This window comes from Anneissia japonica, unplaced genomic scaffold (assembly GCF_011630105.1).
Source record: "Anneissia japonica isolate Jap-2015-1 unplaced genomic scaffold, ASM1163010v1 scaffold1511_len2985839_cov193, whole genome shotgun sequence".
Lineage (NCBI taxonomy): Eukaryota > Metazoa > Echinodermata > Crinoidea > Comatulida > Comatulidae > Anneissia > Anneissia japonica.
Genome location: NW_022685291.1, coordinates 416,703 through 441,589, shown reverse-complemented (window position 1 = coordinate 441,589; position 24,887 = coordinate 416,703). Strand labels below are relative to the sequence as shown.

General features: G+C 35.9%; 1 protein-coding gene across 2 annotated transcripts in view; it reads right to left on the bottom strand.

Annotated features, from left to right (window-relative positions):
* Nucleotides 1-5,115: 5,115 nt before the first annotated feature.
* The window catches only part of LOC117109802 (repulsive guidance molecule A-like), a 27,751-nt gene continuing 7,979 nt past the window's right edge, over nucleotides 5,116-24,887 (bottom strand). The window contains exons 2-4 of one of the 2 annotated variants that reach the window (XM_033252235.1): nucleotides 18,332-18,483; nucleotides 17,602-18,119; nucleotides 5,116-8,570 (exon numbers count right to left, since the gene is read on the bottom strand). In XM_033252235.1, the coding sequence (XP_033108126.1) occupies nucleotides 7,869-8,570; nucleotides 17,602-18,119; nucleotides 18,332-18,483 (1,372 nt within the window). In that variant the 3' untranslated portion in view covers nucleotides 5,116-7,868. Of the gene's footprint in view, nucleotides 8,571-17,601; nucleotides 18,120-18,331; nucleotides 19,008-24,887 lie in introns of those variants that run through there. The other variant, XM_033252225.1, reaches the window with a different exon arrangement.

The window sequence follows — 24,887 nt, the reverse complement described above, 5'->3', positions numbered from 1 at the left end:
AGAGAGCCCCTCGATGGCAAGCATTCTTTAATTAGGCAATCCTTAAGTAGCTCCTATTATTTTTGCAAATAAATGATATGTGACGACCAGCAAAAATTAATTAAATATGTATATCAAAATGTAATTTGAATCCGTCTATGGTATATAGATTGTTGCTCTTTAAATTTGAATATGAGCGAGCCCTATACAAATCTTATGTTATTAATTTGATTATTATTATTTATAAATATTAAAATAGTATAGGTCAGTTGGCCGCAATATATAAACTGTGCTTTGCTGTAAATGTTATAAAGTGTTAAATAATATACAGGATCTGTGATATATTCAACTTGTGTAATTATCATACATTTTATTGTATTAAAAGTCTCGCCTCTATTTTAATATTGTATTATGGCTGTACAGTATGTTACTTTTATAAACACACTGCAAGAGCGTGTCCGCTGTTTTAAAAGCGTCGTTTCCAAAATAAAGTTATAATAACTATATAATAGTATGCAATAGAAACAGCAAATCATTATAAAGATTATTAAACATCACCTTTATTTTCATTGTCATTCGTATTTATACAGGCTGTACAAAGATTTGAAATTAAGAACCATTTTCTAATATTGTTTAGCGAACAACCTTTAAAGATCGTCAGAAAAGGTCGGGGAAAAACAATTTTTTTTTCTTATTTAGCTTAAATATTTTTCCGAACGCATATAGGCGAATGAGAAAATAAAAATAAAATTTTAATGATGAACCTAAACAGTGTAATAATGCAACTGATAAATGATTTAAATTTATATAATTAAGGAAGAAATTTAATAGATATTTAATATATAACTATTAAAAACATATTTAATGTATAACTATTAAAAACAATTAAAATCAAAGAAAAGATTACCATTAAATAAAATAGGTCGGGTCTTCATTGATTAAAATGTGACGAATTAACGATATAATTGAAAACAATTCTAATTTTAATTTCAATCATTTACGCGAGCACGGAATTTACGCGAGCACGCACGCGCGCAAATATTCGATTATATATGAATTCTTATATGCTGTCCATACTAAGTGATTTTAATTATAAAATATAATTGTAAACCCAATTAAGTGTGTGAAATTAATAAGCAATGTACGTAACACACTGTACTTTGCATGTGTTCATCGGGAAGATTATGAAACAAAATGGACGGTGTGTACCACGTGACTTTCGTAAACCAAGGAGCGGAATGTCGCAACTCTTTGTATATATGGCTCTGATTTACGGCTCTGATTCTGCACCATGTTCTGCACTGATTCTGCAATGTCTCCTTCGTAGTCTTTCAACTCCATCCAGCATTGTTTATTATGTAAAACGCCACCTAGAGAGGTATTAAAAAAAATCATTATTCTTCCTAAAGCGCCATTCCTTTATGATGGAGATATGATGGTAATGATGACAATAATAATTATATGGTGGTTATGATGATATTAATGATGTTGATGACTGTGATAATGATTATGATGATGATGGTAATGCCGATGATGGTAGGCCCCAATTGGTGGGGATGATGATGTTAATGGCGATGATGATGATGATGATGACGGTAGTGGTGGGGATGATGATGTTGATGATGATGATCGTGATGATGATGATGGTGGTGATGATGATGTCGATAATTATGATCATTGATGATTGTAGGATAAGAATCGACTTTTTAAAAGAAAACGACTACCAGTGGAATCAGTAGAGGCTTTAACTTTTAATTCTTCAAAACATACACCATGAACATAACCGGTGATGTAATAATGACGTTCAGCGTAGGAAGGATGATTAACGAGTCCAAAACTGCTTGGAGCAACTCACCCTTCCATGCAGCTCCCGTTTCACAATATACCGTACTGTACAATGAGTCCAAAAGCTACCTGAACCGTTTCACCAAGGCCGACGTCGGAACCGCGCTGGTTTTGGCCGGACCGCTTTTTCTCAATACCATTACTTATTTTAATAAGAATATATTGATACCTATATTATGTGAATTTATTATTAATGTTCGCATCAAATTGTCTGTTTATGTTATATACCTATTTTATTTTTTAAAATGCGCTATTTTGTATTTTGTTTATGTAGGCCTATATTTCAACTTATTTTTTCAATCCTTAATTTTAGTAATTTAGATCAATTTTGAAAATGTTTATAGGTATAAATATACAATAGCAATTAACTATTATAAAATTGTGTGGGTGGGAGCCGGCCAAATCTGTATCAATAATATATGTATGATATATATATTCATAATTCAGTATTAATATCATATGTCTGTATTGTATTATTATTATTATTATTATTATTATTATTATTATTATTATTATTATTATTATTATTATTATTATTATTATTATTATTATTATTATTATATTGTATTAGTCTATCTGTTTTATTAGGATATGAGTTCTATCTGTTTTGTTAGCATATACTGTTTATCTTTTATGTACATACGGAGGTACACAGTTTATTTTTTTCTGGTTCTGTTTTGTTTTGTTTTTTTTTTCTATTCTACATTTTTTACTTGGCTTGTTCCATTTTTTAGTACATTTTAAGTTACTGTAACTTTTTTGATTATCCTTTATTTTAGTTTATTATTCGTTGAACCATGGAGGGTTAAACGCAATAATAAAGTGAAAATAATGCCGTTTATCAATACCAGTATGCTGAAAAATATATAATAATCATTATTATCATATTATTATCATTACCATTTAATATTATTATACTGTATTAATTACTTGTTATTGTTATTATTATTATTATAATTATTATTATTAATTATATTATTGTTACCACTGTCCTTTTAAAGTGAATAGATAATGTCTTCTAAACACATTTCTGTACCTTTGTCTAAATATCCGGCGACGTATGCGGGAAAAATCATCATTATTATTATTATTGTAATCATAATCATCTGCATCATTATTATTATAACAGAGAAATTATTTATCATCTTCATCATCACTATCACAACCGTCGTTTCACTGTTAACAGCAATGTGTTACTACACATAGTTCTATGCCTTTTTCTTAACAGATGACTCATAAAACACCATCAATTCGAGGCGACTACAATACTTATAGGCCTACATGTTTTGCAGGTTACAATAAAACTAAGTAGGCCTATTGATTTTGTTTTTGCTTGTTAATATTATCACATTACTATTAGGCCTGCTTGTATTATCATTATGATTATTATTATATATTATTAACATATATCATCTTAGTTAATGTCGTCTCGCACTCATTTTCGTACCTCGTTTAAATGCCCCGCGTTGTATGCGGGAAGAGTATAATTATTATTAATATTACATTATTATTACAATACCGTAAAATCCTCGAATTGAAGCCCTGGGCTTCCTTTTTTGCGGACTTTATATGGGCTTCTTTTCGAGATGGGCTTCATTTCGAGATGGGCTTCTTTTCGAGGCTACTTTTGCAAAGTAAAGGGTGGGGGGAGGTCTTTTCAAAATGAGTACTGTATATTTGGCGAACTTGCACTATAAAACACTGTAAAATCATTCTGTATCATGGAGTGACATGGGCTTCTTTTCAAGATGGGCTTCTTTTCGAGGCTAATATTGCAAGCTAAAGGGCTTCATCCCGAGATTAAGGCCACTGGGCTTCAATTCGAGGTTTTACGGTATTATTACCATTACAACTGCCATTATTATTATAGGCAAATCATCCTCATAATTTTCATCATTATAAAAACCGTCGTTTCACAGTTAACAACTTAGTGCATTATATTATATTCAGTTAAGCCCCTCTCCCACTAGGGGTTTTTTCAGCATACGAGTTACAAGAGAATGCCGAGTTGCTAACTCGGCAAAAACTCGTAGGACGATTCGGAAAGCTCGGATAGGACTCTTACCTAGGCCTACTCGTAGCAGCTCTGAACTCGTGGCGCTAATTTTGAACATGTTCAAAATTATCGCCACGAGTAGATAACTCGTAGTAAACTCGAAGAAGAACTCGTAGGTAGCTCGTAGAGTAACCGTGGTACTACTACCTAGCTCGTACACTACTCTGGATACTCGTCGGCGGTTTTGTCATCTACGAGTTTGATGCGAGCACCCAAAAAAGAGTACGAGTAAGTACGAGCGCACCGAGTTGGCTCGTACCTAACTCGTATCTAATTCGGTACAAACTTGTTACGCTCGTAATAATCTCGGAGTTAACTCGGTGCTCTGCTCGGCATAATTCGTACATAACTCGTAACCAACTCCATAAAGTCGTACCTCACTCTTAGCTAACACGTAATAAGCTCGTATAGGTCCTTTCCAAAGATCACGAGTTTTAACTCGTAGAAATCGTACGACTCTTAGGTGAAATAAACCTAGGTGGGAGAGGGGCTTACCCTTTTTGTTGACAAATGACTCTTAAAAAATAGCATCATATTTGTGACGATCATATATTTAATACAATACTTTATACATGTTTTATTTGCAGTATAATAACACATAGTTTTAATTTTAAGAGGGATGTAAATATACGTCAACATATACATATTTATGCATAATCCTAAATCATGTAAGATGCCAGTATGCTGTAAAATATTTAATAATCATTATTATCATATTAATTTTCCTATTATTATTACCATTTAATATAATAATAATAATTTATTAATAATAATATTATTATTATTATTATTATTATTATTATTATTATTATTATTATTATTATTATTATTATTATTATTATTATAATCATTATATATTATATTTTAACATTATGGTCTTGGTTAATGTCGTCTCACACCCATTACCGTATGCCTACGTCGTTTAAATGCTTAGCATTGTATGCGGGAAAGCGTTTAATTATTAATAACATTTTTAGCTCTGATGAGGAGCTTTAAGAGTACCCTGATTGATTGATTAATTAATAGATCTTTTTTGTATGGGCAGCCGTTACGGCAAATATACTCTACTGCCTCTATTATACTGCCCTCATAAGAGCTTTATTATAGGCAAATCATCATCATCATTTTCACAATCTCACAGCCGTCGTTTAACAATAAATATCTCATTGCATTATACACTCTCCAGTTATCCTTTTTGTTGACAAATGATTGATAAAAAATAAAAACACCATAAATTCGTGGCGATCATATATTTAATACAATACTTCATACATGTTTTGTTTGCAGTATAATAAAACATTAGGCCTATCTTAATTTTAAGGGGGATGTAAATCAGCTTCAATATATACATATTATATAATATGCATAATCCTAAATTATATAAGATGTATACATTATTTACACATACAGACGCATAAATACTATATTAATATATAACATATTGTATAACATATATATCATACATCTGTACGGTATGTCTACATTTCGGTTGACTTACGAACACCATTTTGGGCAACACATGCGATTCAGACAGTAATAAAATAATCCATGTAATGTGCACTACACGGCAGCGTTTGCGTACGTCATCTATCAAATTCTGACATAAAAAAAAAGATAAATATCTGTAGAACTTTTCTCAAGCTCTTCGACATGAATAAAAATGAATGTGGAGACCAACACATCTCTGCGTACTTCCTATATAAGAAAATGTACGGTCAAACAACGGTGGCCACCTGATCTTACCATGGCGATATTATCGTCGTGGAACAGAAAAACCAGGGATTTTTTTTTAACGTGATACAATTTAAAATAGATGGTGTAGATTGTGCGCCAACATCTAGATATCAGAATTTCCATTCTCTTATTACCAGTATATACATTACAAGTAAATTATTCTGTAGGCCTAAAGCGAATAAATTATAAAATTCTCTCACTCTCTTTCCACTCATAAATACAATATTGTTTCTTTAGGCTTCTCTTAACTCCAACGAATGATCGAATTACGGAAGATATATGTGGCGTTTTCATGTACTGTGCATATAACATGAAATAGATTTTCCACATACAACATGACTATCACAATCTGAAAATCTGTTTTTATTGGCACTAGATCACGATGGTCAGGTAAATATAATTGAAGTAAAGATAAATTGAACATTATGATTTTAACACTCATCATCATCGATTTGTACGATTACCAACCGAAATGGAAGAGACAAATTTAATTTTTAACATAAAGCTATTAATAATACAAATTCAATGAACTAATTAAACAAAAACTGAAATTAACATTTAGTCGGGGCGCTTACAATATTTATGGGTGTGCGCCACTTTAATTTGAGCATTGAGCGAGGTGCTTATTACACATAATAGAGTGTTATTGTGGTACAGGCTTACGGATGGAGAACATTAGTTGTGAGATGAGCACATTCAAAAGGAACCTTGAATACATTCTGGTAATTAGACCAAATAAGAATATATTTGGTTAACGTCACGTCCCTCTCTTGATTTTAACCAAAGATGAATTTTAATATTCATTCATAGATGATATACAAATTAGGCCTACTGCAATTGTAAAACGTTTAAAGCCTATTATAAACAACACTAAATGGGCAAATTAATCACACTCTGCCTTGGCAAGCTAATATCTGATCAGATGAATTGTAGTTCACGATTTGTTTCCTTAAAAAAAAAAACACAAAGAAAACACGCCCTATTGTCCTGACCCCTTTTATTTTTACGAATGTGACGTTAACAAGTATAATATACGTTTTGGCCTTATGCAGCAGATACATCGTCAAAATCAGCCTTTAGCTAACACTAAAGGTATCAGATTGTGGTTAATTTAATATAAATATTCGTATGACTATCTCGTCGCAATCTGTCTGGGTGAATTTATTATCGTATCTAGATCTCAGCTACGCTTAGCTCACAGGGTCGCCATGGCCACAGTAATCCAATTTTGGGCTGTAAACAGGTTCGATACACATACGCCCAACCAGACTCATGGAATGCCCAGAATAAAAATAAGTTGAAATATATCTGATCCATAACTACCACAACTTAATACGTTTTTTTAAATTAGTAGATAGTTCCTGTATGATTGTTATATTTGAAATAAACAGTAATCAAGAACAATAGATAGAAGGAATAATTTTATTTATTTTTTTCTCTTCAAGGCCAAAGCAGCTGGTTGTGTTTTTTACATTTACTGCCAAGAATTTCCCTGCGGGCACTGCTACCGATGGATTTCAGGGATCGTTTGAGCGTGTAATTATCAAACCAACTTGCCAATACACTTCAATAAGACAATAATTGTGTTGGAGTCTACAGGCTAAACCCTAGATCAACGCTTCGTCACGCCAGTGAGGTTTCGACCAGGTGACACTGTCTGTCGAGATACGGTTACACAAATTACATAAAACTTTAAAAGACTTCCATTTTTACTTCATTTCAGATATTTCAAACACTACATAAATCGCTATGCTTGATCACTGTTTCTTCGGTGATTTGTTTTGCGTTGAAATGTGTTGTATTTTATTGATAAATGGCTTGAATACTGACATCACTGGGATGGGTAAGCAAGGAGGATATGATAAACAAAAATCGTAGATTCAAAACATGTCATAATCCAACTTAACCAGTGCATTATTGTACCAATCAACTGAATACCAACGTCACGTGACACTTATGCGCATGGGTAGTGCTTAAAGTCGTAAGATTTAATATACAGCATATTATCGTAAACTCTCTTGTCATGAAACAAAATATACAACTCCATAATAATAACGTTCGTTGAGTTCGAGACACGCTCACGTACTACCTTTCCTCCGTTGTAATCGGATGGTAAATAGAACATTTATAAAAGTTTTTTTTTATTCACATGTTAACTTCTCATTCAAAAATATGTACATAGCTGTAATAATATGCCGTATGTATACAATTTATAGTACTTTACAAAATTTACAAATTGGATGGCTTTAGATTGCTATCGTTTCAAGGAAAACGTGACCAAAACTGTGGCTAGTAATAAGATAATTGTCCAAGTTGTGGATGCATGTAACACGTTAGTCCTATTTGGCAGGTTTTCACTCGGTTCTACTCGCGGTGGATCTTTTTCAAATATACTAGTTCTATTAACCAACACAAGTTTCGGGTTGGGATGCAATCTTTTCACATCCATGAAGGCGTGCTGCGCAGCCAGCGAGAAATTCACGTTGCCTGTCGTCATAAGATCAAACACGCACGAATCGAAATAATCATTCGTGACTTCCGCTTTCTTGCACTTAGCAATGGCTTCCGTCCGAGAAGTTAATGTTCGAGTTGTTTCAAGGTTTTCAAGCTGCTTATAACGAAGACTTAAAAAGTCTTTAAAGTAAATTCTTTCCCGTGCTGGGCATCCTTTGACGCATAATTGCAAGGCGTCTTCTTCCTTGTCCTGGATTAAATCCTTTGGCATACTGAGCGCAAATGTCAGATAGCGACCCACCTGACGAAGCACGATCGTGGTGGCCACATATTGCAAGTGAATTTCTACATGTCTTCCCGGTATCATCTCCAGTATGACCACACTCTGCCTAGGCCCACTTGTGTTTGTACCATCAATAAATGCAGCCGGTAATCTCCCACTCTCGGCGAAATAAATCTTCTGTTCAGCACACTTATCATGTGATTTGATCACAACCGATATCTAAAGAAAAAAAAAAAATGAAAAAATAAACACTAGAAAAGTTGTACTATGTCTAGGTCTACATTGTTGGTGTCATACGAATGGCAATACTTGTAATTTTTTAAATCATTTTCAAACAAGCTTGTAAGCTACACACATGGACAAGAGGTCGGATGTGGTACGGTTCTAAAATGTAATTCGTAAGATATAAAAATATAGGCTATTTTGACGCGCGCCATTGTGGTAGTCATGGGTGATGACGTCACAGATTTCCGGTCGTAATACTATCAGGAAAAACATGCCTACAAACGAAATTACAGCACATCACTAACCACATGAAGGAAAAATAAATCAAAATTGTTCAGGAAAACAGATTGCCCGAACCATCTGAACGAATGTCTTTAAGCTCCCATCTTGCAGTTGTCTGGTTTTTTAGGACCTTGTCATTCCACGGTATTCCAATTTTACCGAATGTTACGTAATTTAAAACCGACGGATTGTTCAATGGACCATAACAGTTGTTGTGTTAGGCAGGGATGTATGATTCTTCAGGGAAAAAAAATCTCAGAATCACGATTTTTTAAGCAATGGTCGTGATTTCAATAATATCTACAAAATTATAATAATAAAATAATATTAATAATAATAAATATTATCATTAATATAGCTAAATGATGACAAGACTAATACATACTAGGTCATATGCCTAAATCTAAATTATTTAGGACTTAGGTCAAGCGTTACATGCGATGTCGTATTAATATACGCGTTAATATGTCGGCACTGTTCTGAACATTACCGCAGTCTTTCAGAGAAATATTAATAGTAACAAAAACATTTATGAGAGCTTGTAATATAGTACTTTAGTAGTCCTAGCAATTAATAAAATAGCCCGGATGTTTGAATTTGAATATCAAATTAAAATGATGAACAAAACGTAGTCTTCAATACAACTTAATCGACGATGTTGACTTTCGATATGATAACAATACCACATGGAATATTGCTACAATACACTCTGTCGTGATATTTCATCTACAATTTCCGTTCGGTATTAAAGCGAGTTAATCCGCATACAGGTAAAACACAGGTTTCCACACGGCGGAAGACCGAGGAGATTCAAGCCTGATGACGAGTACAGCTGAACAAGCTGTCGTTACTTCCTCACCAATATTCTAGATTAAGTCACCATCCGTTGGTACTGTCATCGTTCATATACAGCCGTCACTCAATTTTATATGAATATAATTATATAAACAATATTGTCTTTTGACATCATCTCATTTGCGAGTATGTAGGCCTAAGCGTGCATGCTTAGGTAGGCGCGAGTAAGTGAGCTCGTGAACATTCATGATGTATAGGCCATGGGTAATTTATAATTGCCTTATACCCTGTACTGTACTTTTATAATACTTTTTTGCTGCTCTTGTATAACTATAAAGACATATGTTATCACATGATTTCAACTTGGTACGAGGGAATTCCTGAATAGGCCTAAGGTAGTTCTGATTTAATATTCAAGAATATTTGAGCAATTGATATCACAGACCTCGTAAATACAAGCTTTATACTTTGTACACCACAACTAACCTAGTTAGGACGGCGGGGTAGTGTGAAGTGTTTCGTATTTCAGCATTTCGTGTTAACACGATCGGCTTTCGATCGTATCTGACAACTGTGAAAATACTAGTCTTGAAAATCAATATCTCTGGATAACGTATGCCGTTGTAGATAATATTAAATATGTGAAGGTCGGGTGAGTTAGCCGCCTTCATGCGACCACATACCGACACTGCGCTTCACCCTATTACAGAAGTGCGAGCCTACCGTGTCTAGCCAACAGATGGTTGACAAAAACACACTGGTAGCCTAAATAGAACCGAGTTTTACACTTTCAGTGGGTTGTTTTGTGACACCAGGTAGGCTAATTTGTCGCAGTATCGCAGCAGGCTAGAGGGGCCCAGCGTTTCATGCGAATTCCACATGAAATACAATCGAGCGAGCATATCATACGACTGCAATCCAATATATTTGACAAGATACGTTTCACGTTCACAAAATAGACTTCTAAGGGTGTGGTTCATTTCTACAAAACACAACTCATCATATGTATTGGTCTATATAGCTTAAATATATATAATTCCCCAATTAGGCCTATCTTACTGAATTTCTTGTAATGGCGAAGTAATATAAACGTCTATTCCCCATCTCCATTAACCGATGAAACTATGGAGGTACTGCAGTATAAGAAACTGAATGCTATAAATTTCGTCAGAAATAATTATTTATGTTTGTGACGCTGCCATTGTCAACCTAGGTCAAAACAATTAAAGCTATCGAAATAACGTACCAGTGAACAGTACATAGTGCATCAATAGGATATGCCTATATCGGTTCACGGAACACTGTATTCTCCGTGGTAGGCCTACGTGCAAACGCGCGATCGTGGTTTGAACAAACTAGTGCAATACGAAAATGGACTATCAGTGCGCGCGTCTTTATGAATGGCAATGTGGTTAAGAACCTACAATTGCAACTGATTGTCGAGATTAAGAACAACAAAAAATTCCGTTCACTATAAAAAAAAAAAGAAGCTTGGTTTATTCAAATACTACTACTATCACTGTAAGGTGAATCCCACAATGAACTTAAATCCATCAATAACACCGGAACATCTTATGGGATAATCTATTTTCAATATTCGGGGCGTTCATACAATAGTTCATAAAATAAAAAGTCGGGTTACCATTGCTAAGCGTAGTAAAAGTCACCCTTACCAGTTAATTACAAATTGAAACATAATTGAAAAGTTGACATACTGATTTCATCACTGAAGAGAATGAACTTTCTCCAAACAATATCTTAATAGAATTTCAACTCTACAATGCACTTTTTTGCGGCAGGAAAATACCGTACTGTAAGTTTTAGGAAGTACAACCATACAACAAACAGTACTTCAAAAGATTGCGTGCGCCCTATATAGCTCGCTTGAATGCGCGGATTGTCAATGAGGGGCTCCGTTAATTACAACAGGCGTTTCCAGACTAGTTTATAGGTCGTATATATACCTTACATATCCGCACTGATTACTATAGAGTACTGGTATATGGATCCATGCCTCCGCCGTTATGTTTTCATTTTGTGTTATAAATATATCTATAACACAAAATGCCGGTAATAAACTCTAATATAATTATAATATTCGGTAGACCTTTAGTTCCCTGTTGATAGAGATACTCTGGTTGCGCGAAGTTGTGAACTGATTCTTACGAAATGTGTTAGTTTGGATACTATGATATTTGGCTTTTTAAATTTAGTCCTCTCATTCCTTTTAAATTCTTGGCAAGAATAGATTTCTCTGAGGAAAGGTTTGCAGAGATATGATAGGCATAATGAGGATGTCATTAATTAGTTAATGTAAATCACGGCGAAATGTATAGGCCTAGGCCTACAGTCCTGCATCATCTCACCAGCTTAGTTTCGGATACCCCGGATTTCCGGATGTGGTAAGGGGCTAAATCATTGTCCTTCATTATGTACCAAGTTATGTAATGCGAACTCGAAGCGTTAATGTAGCATTATTTAATGAGAACTCAAGATGGCCGCGGGAGCGATAAATCCGCCATATGGTCAGCACGTAAGCTTCGCATTTGTGTTGCTAATGACAGCTTCTAAATGACATGTAATTTGTCTTCATCTGTTACAACACATTAATGCGTTTTTCCTGGATGATTCTGCAGTACTCGCAAACGCAATACTGACTAAAGGTAGCAGGAAAACACGACTAAAAACCAGACACACGGGTGTGCTATAGTTACTTTAAAAATAACTTGTATCGGAACTGTGTCATTCGTCGGAAACACAGCCTCCCTCTTTGTGGTTTCGGTTGTTTCCGTGGTTTCGGGACAAGGTTAAAGCTCCGATAGGCCTATTACTCGACACGAACATTGTAGCAGCAGTTATAGTTAATTGCTCTACTCCGGTATTGATGATATATACAATTATATATACATATATTACATACACATTATGTACACATATACATATACATATATACATAAAAATACATTAATTCTGTAAATGTATTTTTACAGTGTTCTGTATGTTTTATCTTCTCCTTGTTTGGAGGTTTTTTTTTCGATGAATAAATAAATAAATCTGCATGATTGCACGACCTTTATAGCTAAAGTCCTGCATTGACAGCAAGCCCTCTGATGAAAAACGGGGACTGCGTGCACAAATCCTCGTGTGCACAGGCAGGTTTGAAGGGAAACTAGTAAAGCAATGGGCCTGATAAATTCAATAGAACCGGGTGATGGGTAATAACAATCAATTGAAAGCATTTACAGGTACAATACATGTCCTTACAGGTGATCCTAGAGAATCAAACAATACAAAGGATTAGCACAGCGTTGTTTCCGTTCTAGTTCTTTTGTATTGGCAATAACTTGAAAGACATGGTCGAGGGTTGCGTATATTACTAGGCCTAGTAATAAGTTGAACAAGGCCAAGGGTGACGGTTAACTTTGAGACTTGTATTTTTTCATGTCATCGTCTTTCTTAATGACGCGTCAACATGTCCATACCTCCATGACATGTCAATCACTGCAGATATGTTCATCAAACGCCTCCATGATCAAATCATGGAGGTAAATATCTCCATGGTCAAATCAAGCAGCAAGATTATTTAATTGTTTAGATTGATCAGGTACTTAAAGGACACAACTCGTTTAATATTTCACCAGTGGCCCTTACGTTTGTAATGTTTGTCGTTAAATTTAATGATCAACTGGACATTCTACAAAGAATATTCTGTGGTGCTACGTAAATAGTGTTTGCGATATTCTCTGTCATTATTCGAGTTTACATAGGCTTATTGTTGAAATGAGCGCCGAATGTTAGAATGCAAATAAATTTGCAATATACCAATTGGTCTATAGTAGTTGAACATACAAGCATCCATTCATAGGGCCCACGTTAACCCCCACCACTTCTTATGGATAGAGATGTACCAGTAAGACTGAGAGGTGCCATTATTTACATAAAACGAACGAATTCCATTTTAAGACACGCAATACCTGGACGAACAGAGAAGTACGGTAGTGTATACAATACCTCGTATAGTTACCGTAATGAGCATTTTATCAGTCACATGTCCAGTAGGCCTTGTATGATTATGAGCGGGATATGAAACTATTGTAACACTGTATGGTAAATTTATGAGCCAAGGAAAGTGTGTTAAACTCAGAAATATTTCCATATATATGTAAACATAGTAATAGGCCTATATGAAATACGTCAATCTGAGACACGGGCAAAACAGGTAAACAACCCATAGTATGGCGTGACACAGGCCTACATGGTATATGAGTAAGAGTTTGGTAAGAACTCCATAATTGCTTTCCGAATGAGTAACGAGTAGAAGCAAACCGATATCCCTTGGCATGCGTTGAGTTATGTATGCTTTGACAGGAGAAGGGGAAAAGACAAGCCACATTGTGAATGACTGAGACACGTTGAATTGATTGTGACGGACTCAGGCCAGTCTGGCTCGGGAACATGTTCAAGATAAAATCCCTCTGTGGTATTAACACGATTACAGAATTTGTATTTTTACTTTCGATTTTGGTTCTCTTTCGTAGACATAATTATGGTAAACTACTTTATATTTCTAAAAAAAAGAAATTGAACATTATAACTAAACACAGCTAAGTAATAATAAACGCTATATAGGTCTTATGTTGTGGTAGTGCGAAAATTATGTGCGTGTATCGTTGTTTTGCAACTGCTTTGCAATTTTTATCAGGAGGGTTGGTTGTTAAAACTTTAGTAAACTTAGTTTCTTCAGAAATGTTACCATTTAAGTCAATAAAGCTAAATGTCTCTTTAGTGTTTATGAATAACTCGATCACACACACACACACCCACACACACACACACACACACACACACACACATAGGTTAAATGTGTCAGTACACTCTACTTCATGTTCCACTATACAGTATATACAGTATTTGAAACGGTACCAAAAAAGAAAGATGGGCGTTGTGGTTTCTGCAATTTGATATTATCACTACTGTATTGGACTGTTAAATTCGTCGTCCTTGGGCCTGGCACGCCATTGCGATTTTTTGTTTACGAGCCAGGAAACTATATTGCATTATGATTCCATAAATACGATGCAAAACAGGTAGCAAACATTCAATGCATTAGGCACTCGTCACAAAGAACAACCAACAAAATTAAACTCAATTGGAGTGAATTAGTAAGATCCCATAACGAGGCTGGAGTAGTCGCCAGCAAAATATCGTTTGAAAGAGCAGTCGTATATTTAATGCAACTTTTATCATTTGAGCTCACTAAAGGCGAGGTCAAATCATCACCAAGGGACCACACTAGTCTTTCGGCGTGTTTTCCTGTTCAACATGGCTTAAAATATTTAGGTATATATGCATTATACGTACACTAAAACAAACCACAGGAAACTGCGAATATTGCTTATCAATATGCTTTCAACATACTCCAACACATTGTAAATATATTTCTCCCAATTTCCAGTGTCAGAAATATATGATGACGTCATAAATAAAGTAGGATAATGTATTTATATTTAATATAGCCTACATACATCGGTTAATATCAAAATCATATTTAATGATAAATGTAAAGTAAATGATATAATCATAATCGACCGTTGTAAATGGTATTATTAAAATATGATGAATTTAGACCACATTAATTTTTATTCTACGATATACGGGTCAGGGTAATGTTTATGAAGTAAGTTAATGGCCACTCAATGACGACATCACTCATTAATAAATCATCGACTTTTAGTATAGGCTTTGCTTATTCACATTCATTACGTGATAACTGTAAGGCGAATTAAAAATGACATTTTCGGAATATCACAATGCTCAGATGAAAACAAAAATGTTATTAGAAAAACTATGGCGCGTTCTATTAATAGGCCTATATCGCGTAGGTCTGTTACTAGGCCCTGCAAATGTGATTAAAAACAGTATGACACCTAATCAAAGGAAGATACCTCAGGATGTTTGCATTTTGAATAAGGCTGAACGCAGCTGACGAAGTGTGAGCTCGTGAGATAGACACTACTGTAAAACATTTTTAATACTTCGGTTTCGAGAACCCACAAAACTCATGGCCATATCTTTACAATAATTCCTGATAAACCTTTTATTCCTGATAAACGAACTTACCCACTAGCTTACTACGCCTATGGGTGAGCACTAATTGAAAAGAAGGGACTGTACAGTACAGCGAGTTCGAACACAACATGGCTGTTTTTTTCAGCTGAAACCGGAGAACCTAAAAGCTATGGCGTAAATCAAAGACACAGTCGTTATACTGATATTATTCAGCAATCTCGGAAGTAATTGTCCTCTAGAAAATATTTCAAATTTATAACGAATAATACAATCATCACTTTACTTTTGTTAACGTGTAAATCTATTGCTTGAGCATGAAAAGGTAATATTTTTGCACGTTGCAACTTGGAATACAAGTGAGCAAACTAAAGTATATTCACTATATTTATAATAACTGGAAATTAATTCCTTAAATACGAATCTAATAAAAGCACTGTAAAGAAACGAGTATTTTAACCAGAGCAAAGGTTTAGTTTGGGAATGGATGTTAATACGAAAAACGGATATCATTCTAAAAGTGTTCATTTTAGGCAATGATTGTCAAGAGAAATTCAAAACTACTTGTGAGTTTTCCGTTGGTGACTCATTACTAGAGACTGCCAACAAAATACAACCCCAAAAACAAAAAAACTCGAGCGATTTGAGGATTGAAGCACAGACGTATTGACGGGCTTAAAATTGGTGACGACAAGAAAACGAGAAGCAATGCTATAGCCGTTATTTTGTCTGGCAAGAGATAACAGGGCCAAGCCTAATTTCTTGTGTATTGAAGGAAGGGGCCCATAACAAAATTAACAGCGATTATAAGGTAATGCAATTATGCAGTCAAACCTAAACGTACGACCTTCGGTACAAATGACTAGTGGGATCAGTTTAGAATATGTCTAACGTATACCATCTGAGACCGTGTTAATTTCTAAAAGTTGTTTACAATATTTTGTAATGCAACTGTATTTTCCTTTGTGGTAGACACACAGACGGTTGACTTTTTCTTATTCTAGTAACATTACAACAATATTCATGATTTTCAACTAAAACCGTCTGAAAAATATTCGCATCACTGTGAATATGGCGGGTTCCTTATACCTCCATGATCAGTGTATTCAGAAAAATTCTTTCAATTCAAAGCAAATACTGTATGAAAATGTAGCAGACACAGCCAACAGTAAGACAATATATAATAAGCACACTGAAAGACCATGACCAACAAAGTGGGCACCATCAACCAATGACATACGTATAATGCATTCTTATTTCAATCAATTTAAATTATATTTCTTTATTTTTGGAATTAGTTTTTATGCTACGCCGCAAAAAGTATGCTATAAGCTTCAAATATTTTAAGCAACCTACCAATAAAAATAAATTTTCTTCATGTGGTGTGGTGTTATTTGAACCATGGATGTTTGAACAGCATATGATTAACGTTCATGGGTAAAGTATTTAAATTAGAAATGGGAATAAAACATTTTTCGGGATGGAACAAGTACCATAGGCTACAAAATAAAAAACTTTTTTTGAGATTCGAGTACGCAGTAGTTAATTTAGTAATTCCTTAATGAATCTTGACAGTGAATGAGGATGTATATTGTGGATTCACAAGGCAAAGGTCAAATCCACGATGAAAAATATAGGCCCACATTGTAATAGTTCCACTGTTAAATCGAGGATAGGTGGTTGTGTAAATATCAGAGTGGATGTTCAGGGGAACGTAACTGCATCCGCAGACAATAGACGAAGGTTTATTCTCTCTGTCAAATGCATACAAATTAATTGTATACCAGAATTCAATAGCATTAATGTCCAGTGAGTAAATGACCTAGAAGGAAAAAAAAACAAAACTTTCATGGCACCAACGTTAATTCACAGTCTTACTCACCCGACTTGTGGCTGTTGCTCCGGAGGATCCATTCACAGGTATATTCGTCACACTAACAGCTAGATAGTCGTTATAAACCAATGGCCAAGCACCAGAAACTTTGCATGTTTGAAATTTATCCGAGAAAGTTCTCAAATGAGGATCTCCAAAGAGACCACAATGTGTTAAATCCTCGGGCCTACGATTACCACGATAGTCACAAGTGCTGTCCCGTTCGGGTGGTGTGGGACGGGATCTCTTCGCAGTCACCGTCATCCGTGTCCCCTTCGGAGGACGCCGTGTTGTCGTCGGGATGTTTGCTAAAATATTGGCACAGTCGTAATCCTGCATAAGATCGGGAATGTAGGTGGTGATAGTATGATAGTTAAGATTTCCACGACAGGACCTTGCTGTATTCTGTGTGCAAGTTTGATATCGCTGTAAAGCTTGACACTGCTGTAGAACGTCAGACTCCGTAAGAGAATCAGTTGCAGCAGTGTACTGGTGCGAACAACGAAGAACTTTACATTCAGAAAAAACTGGGGAGAAAGGAACGTACACAGATTATGTTTAGCTTTTAAGCATGCAAAAATTTTAAAACATCATGCAATATTGAGTAAATACGCCGGCGTCATATTGAAACAATTATCAATTTTGTATAGGCAAATATCAAATATAATGTATAAGGCGTCGTAATATTTCATAACGAAGACGAAATCAAATTCTGATAAAGTGGACAATTTTTACTCACCTGTTTGAAATAAACTACAAAGAATGACGAATTTTATGACAAGTGCAATCGGGCCAAAAGCCGCGCTGTTGAAGCGCCTTTTCCCCATAACCTTCCATGTAGCTAGGCCGTAATCCGGAAAGTGGCTGGATCTGCTGGCCGGTTCGCAAGCTCTGTGGATTGGAAAATGGATCAGCATCAGTATCTATCAATCAACTCATACATTGTGAGCTCACACAACCGAGTAACACGGTGCTAGTAACAACAGCGCCACGCCACACGTATTTGTCAGGAAACGTAAATTCCGCTACTTTGTGTAGAAACAGATTTGTATGTGATTATATCCGAGAGATCATACAAAAAAATAACCGCGTCGTATTATTCGAAAACACATTGGATATACACCTTACAGCAATGTAGCTCGTCAAGCTAGCATGCCGAACTGAATTTGGCTGTCGACCCCACTTCGCTGAATCGTGGTCATTAAATTAGATTTGGTGGCCTGAAGGCAGCTGTCAACTCCAATTGAAAATAAACACCCTTTCGGGGTCGTCTATCGGTCCAAAGCATTGCCGTACAATGGAATAGCTAAGCACACTCAGGTAGCCGCTATTGACTGCTTTATTCAGTGGAGCTCAACACTTCTGAATAACAAAATAAAGCAGCATTTTGTTCTTTTGTGAAACTAACAATTAATTTTATTTGGCCTTAAATCGTGCAAATTTCCAATTGACTACGTGATTACGTGCTGAATGGGGAACCTGTGAGTTCGTACTAAAGACAGTGTCACTTTTGAAGTAAGAGCAAAACAATGTACATCGCAATAAATCGATTTTCTCTATAAAGAAGCAGAGTGCTTTGAACATGCAACGTTTACTACACATTCAATTAAAGGCTTAGAAACTCGCAACCCGGGCTTACGCAAGATATTTTCATTAAAAACATTAATGCGAAGTGTAAACTATAAATATGTGTGCTGCCGTTTAATTAGCTGATTATAAATATCGAAAATTACAAAAGAATTATAAAGAAAGAGAAGAGAAATCACATACAAAACTATAATTATAAGAGGTATGAATTGGATGAAAAATAATGAATAGTATGAACCACTGATTTGGTGTGGGCCTATCTCATGCTTAAAAGTTGCCGCGAATGATGAGGTCATGGCTAACATAGCATACATGGTGGGGTAGTATCCGAAGGTTAATTGCATACCCTCGTATAAATTTGCAAATCATGTTGGCGATACTGTGCAGACGTTAATTTATCGTCGTTGATTATGGCCCAGAGCAAGTTTAGTCGGGGTTTGTTGTGCCTACAAAGTTAAAAGCGTTTTCATTTCGTATGTAATAAGGTATGGTATGGGCGACATTTTAGATGAGGAATTCATATACGTCATTTATTGATGGTATTTTTGTGGCGCTCATAATGAAGCCAAAACGCTGTTAGCGAAGCATATCATGTTATGCTATCACACAGTGAATGTGCCGCATGGGTTAATCAGGAAAATAAAAATAACGATTTTATAAATCCTATCGTCGACTGTGAAATGAATACATTGGTTATTTTCATACTCAGAAGAAAAATAATAAATTCAATTCAACATGCAATGTTATTTATTACCTATGTTATTTATGCATCCTATATTCATTACAAAAGATAGGCCTATGCCTGTGTGACTATAATGATAATGTCACGCACGCAAAACGCACATCATACACATACAGACGATCTCATCATAAAGTGATATTTACTACTAAAGACACGCACTTATTTTATGGAAAGACAGGTATAATGATACAGTATAGGCATAAATAACCAGGGGACGAAAGAATTATAGGCCTACTAATCTATAGTATAAGCCCTGGCAGATTTACTGCTTCATTAAAAATCGTCAGGGTTTGAAACGCCCTTATAATAGGCCTAATATTCAGTTTTGATTGACGGGTCTGATTACGTGGTGGAACGGAGTAGAGCTTCTGGGTCTTGTTGTGAAGGATCGCGCGAAATATCACGCAGCGCACAGCGGGTAAGCGGCCGTGAAAACACTTTGATGTTTATCCTCACGGCGGCTGTATTTACCGCGAGGCATTTCCATCAACGGTAACACGATCGGTAATAATACGCAGATTGCACCACGTGTTGGAAAATTTGAAATTAAACATGATTTTTTTTTTCAGATCGTGGTAAGATATTCGGGCCAAGTATAGCCTTAGAAAAGCCAAAAAAAAAAAAAAAAAAAAAAAAAAAAAAACACAACTGGCACAAAATGTTTATGGATTAGCGCATAAACGACATTAAAATGAATAGGTCTACTGGTAAAGAAAAACGATCAAGAACTTATGCAAAACGTGTTAGAAGATAAACGTATCTTCACGTGTCATTAAGTCAAGAAGAAACCATCCGTATGCAAACATTTTTTTAAAGCAAGAAATAACTTTAGCTTGCATTTGTACATAGGGCCTATATATAGGATTTTTTAACGGTGGCGTGTGTGGATTTCAGCATTTCTGTATGTAGAAACTTTCCTATTCACGCTGCCACGGGCAATGCGTGATGAGATTCCGGTTAGGCCTTATGCTGAAGCCATTATACATCGATTCCAAAACACTATCTACATTAAACGAATCAATCATTGTATTCCTACGGTAGTTATCATCAGACCCGGCACGAATACCGACAGAGAAGAACAATTAAACATATTTTCATACATATTAACACTTGCCTCCGGATAGACAAAGAATAATGAATCGTATACAGATCGTTAACAAGTAAATGATAAAATTTTATATTGAAGAAGACTGATATCGCAAATATAGGCATTTTAATCGTCATGGTCGTATACGTCAACCGGTAGGCCTACAGTTAGCAAAGTCTACTATAGTTAGTGTACTAATGTATGCTGTTAGGCATAGTGTAAATAGTTAAGACATTTATCCATAATTAATACGTGAAATATTTTGTTTTACTATTCTTCGTTTTGTTAATACGATAATTGAGGGTCCACTATGATCAGATCGTTAATATTCACAACTTCCCTCTATTTTGTTCGTCTGCCTATCACCAGGTAAACTAATACCGCGCCTATATTGCGTACTGATGAGAAAATACAAGTAAGACATCGATTGATAGTTTTTTTTTTAATGAAATAAAAATCAAACCCGGGCTCAAGGTAATTGTAACTTTTATAGCCACGTACAGTACCACCATTCGGGAGACGATTAGCTATAAAACCTGTGTAGTACAGTTACTACCTTCTGATGGTATTATAATCAGCTCAAGGACTTTAACAGGTATGGTGTTACCACACACTGTCACCGGCCTAGAGATGCTCAACGGGGTTTGAGCATGGTTTGAGCATGGACCTATTAATATGGTCTTATTAATAGGTCCATGGTTTGAGCATGGAGGTATTGGTTTGAGCTTGAGCAAGCTGCTGACCTTGGGTCTCTGTCGGCGGATTAACAGCATCAAAGAACGACAAATCACTAGGCTTTCCATTAAGAGCGTCCATGCGAAAATAGAAATCAGTCCGAGTATTTTCAGTTCATAACGCTTGACGAGGTTTTGTCAGAGACCGTGTTCAGTCAAACGGAAGAAAAATGGGAGACTTTCAACCTTATACCTCCCTGTTTCAACTATGGCCACGCATACACTCGTATTATAATATCAACGTATCTTAAATGAAAAATATAATACGGATTAATGTTAACAGACGGACGATCAAGCGACAAGTGAAAGTGTGCGTGCGCATGTCACGTGTGTGATTGGAGGTGAGAACAGACCACCGCGTCAAACTGGCTAGAAAGGTCGCAACTTTTCTGCCAATAGAGGGCGCTAAGCCGTTAATTCTGGGGAGGTTAAAAACTTTCGATGAAGCGTTTTCCTTTGTTGATATCTAATGTGACCTGTAATTATTGATATTTCCTACATCAGATATCGCTTTTCTTTTCCGGCTTAATCCCTCCCCTCAGGTGATGGTTGGTTTTGGCAAGCATCAAACGCTACCAAGTTCAAATCTATCTGGGTTAACTATAAATGTAGTGAGAACGATGTTTCGATTTGGGATTGTTTTCAACAACATTCAAACACAAAATAATCTGTAGAATTACAGTACTTGCTCGCCAAATGCAATGACCTACTTTGTTTTGGCGGCAGCTCCAGGGACATAAAGTGGTGATTTATCTGTTTGCCTGCTTCGTTGCGTAGTAATGGTCGGTGCTTCACGATCCATTTTGATGTGTGATGCGTTTTCTTTCCCTCTCTATTGCGCTCTAGTACGAGAGCCCATCAAGTCTAGACGTCAAATTGCGTGGCGGTGTCATTGAAGTTGGAACATAAATGTAATGATCATTGTCGAAACAAATCATTACACGCAACACAACAAATGACAAATGTAAGATGAAGCCACTAGATTGTGTGACCACGATTTATATATCTCAATAAACTATGACCTAGCAATATTTAGGCCTGTATTCGCATAATAGATACGACAGTTTTTCTACACCAGGTGTAATTTTACGCGCACGCATACAATGGCGATTTCTCGATTGCAATGATATCTTCTTTATAGATCTATTGCAATCTGCTATACAATCACATTTGGTTTTTGGATAGACTTTCTCTTTCACGCATGCATCCACCGCGGAGACAACTTTTATTTTAGTCATGTCAGTTTATGGTTCTAGTAGCTCACTATCCCACTGAGTCACATTGATACCAACAATACTCGGGCTTACGTACACCTCTCTCCTGTACATGTTTCATATACAATCGTTTGTGATTCTATAGAGCACGAAATCGAACCAAACACAATAGTAATTGGTCTGTGCTCTGCTGTGCATGTTTTGAGTAGTGTAACAGAAGGCGAAATGCAATGTTTTCGTTTTCTGTGACATATATCATCTGACGGTATAACCACGCAAACGAAACATCAGACCCTGCCTATCAAGGGGCCGGAGCAGTGTTTCGACAATTATGAAGCCAACCACAAGTACTGGCTAAGGACCGCCTCCACGTTGTATGCCGCTGCCGCAAACCATATCAAAGAGAAAGAATGGGCAGACAAGGCGTATCCCCATGTTATGTCGTGACCGGCAGACGCCGCACGCGCAAGCTTTTCTCTCACAAATAATAGGTACCGTATCTGTCGTAATAATTTTAACACGATGACACATAACATCCAAGACACTAAACGTAGGCCAAGAGACACGGACGAATGATAGCGACAGACGCGATTAGTGAATCCCTAGGACGGATTCACTCGTCTGTAGCCACACTTCCGTCCTGTTTGCGCTGCGCAACGTAGATTCGGGCCAAAACGGCATAATACGTTACGTCATTACGTTTTAGATCTTACTGTCTTCGTGCAATCGAAAGCTCTAATTTATAAGGTTTAGAAATTAGTTCCACTAAAGTGGGTTAAAATACTAAAAGTGACCATTGAGTTTTAGATTGGAATAGAAATGTACTTTCGCTCTTAATTTTCGCACACCCAGTTCCGCATTCTCAATTTTCGCACCCCCTAACCCACCCCAGGATGAAATCAGCCTACACCCCTGATCATGTATTTCATTACCATTTCATTATTATCAATTAGGCCTATCATTAGGACGCCATTTGGCCCGAATACTTTGTGCAGGTTCTCGTAGTCACACAAATCGAGAGTTCTTCAGAAAATCGTGATTCCATTACCCGCCTTTCAGCACTGCGTGCACTCAGTACCGTATATGTAGCATACCTAACCAATTTATATCTTTTAACTATTCCGTTAAAATTACTGTGCCACTAATTACCGTGGATCATACGTGAAAGGGGAGAACAGGTGTTGTTATATGCATTGCGACTAAATTTATTACTCTATAATAGCATTTTCTCTAATACGTTAAATGCTGAAGTTCTAATCGTTGAGTCGCAATATGGAACTGACAATGGGTGATTCTGTGTGGTTATGTTATTCCGTCAATCAACAATTATTATGTGAATATTCAGCACAGACGATACTCAGTACGCTCAATGCATAAAATAATATTATCCTGGTCATTTTATATAGGACAAATAGTTGGGCAAGTAATACGTATGGCGATATTCCGATATAGTATACGCATACATATAGGAATGTTTAATAATATGATTGGTTAGTGTCCGTGGATATGAGAATGAAAAAGACATATATAGGCCTATGTCTAATTGTCATAGGCCTAGGATTTGAAAACTAGCACAGTTGATTAATATACTTAACATTGTAACCGCCCCGTTCATCAAATTATAACAAAAGAAATATACAAGATAGGCCTACAGTATAATCTGATAGCCTACATCATGTATGAGGAGCCATTCGGGTCGTTCCAAACTACTGTACTTTTAAAAGACATTGAGTTTCAAGGATTTTGGTTGACTTTGTTAAGCAGACCTTTGAATTTTATGGACTAGAGGAGCAATAACGGGTACATACCATAGGCCTAATATGTATACCGGTATTGATTAAAAGGGAAAAAATCGGGAAACAAGGTTACTCTGGAAGAGATGCAGCAATGGCTAAAATTTAAACGTAACACAGTGGCGGAAGAGTATATAT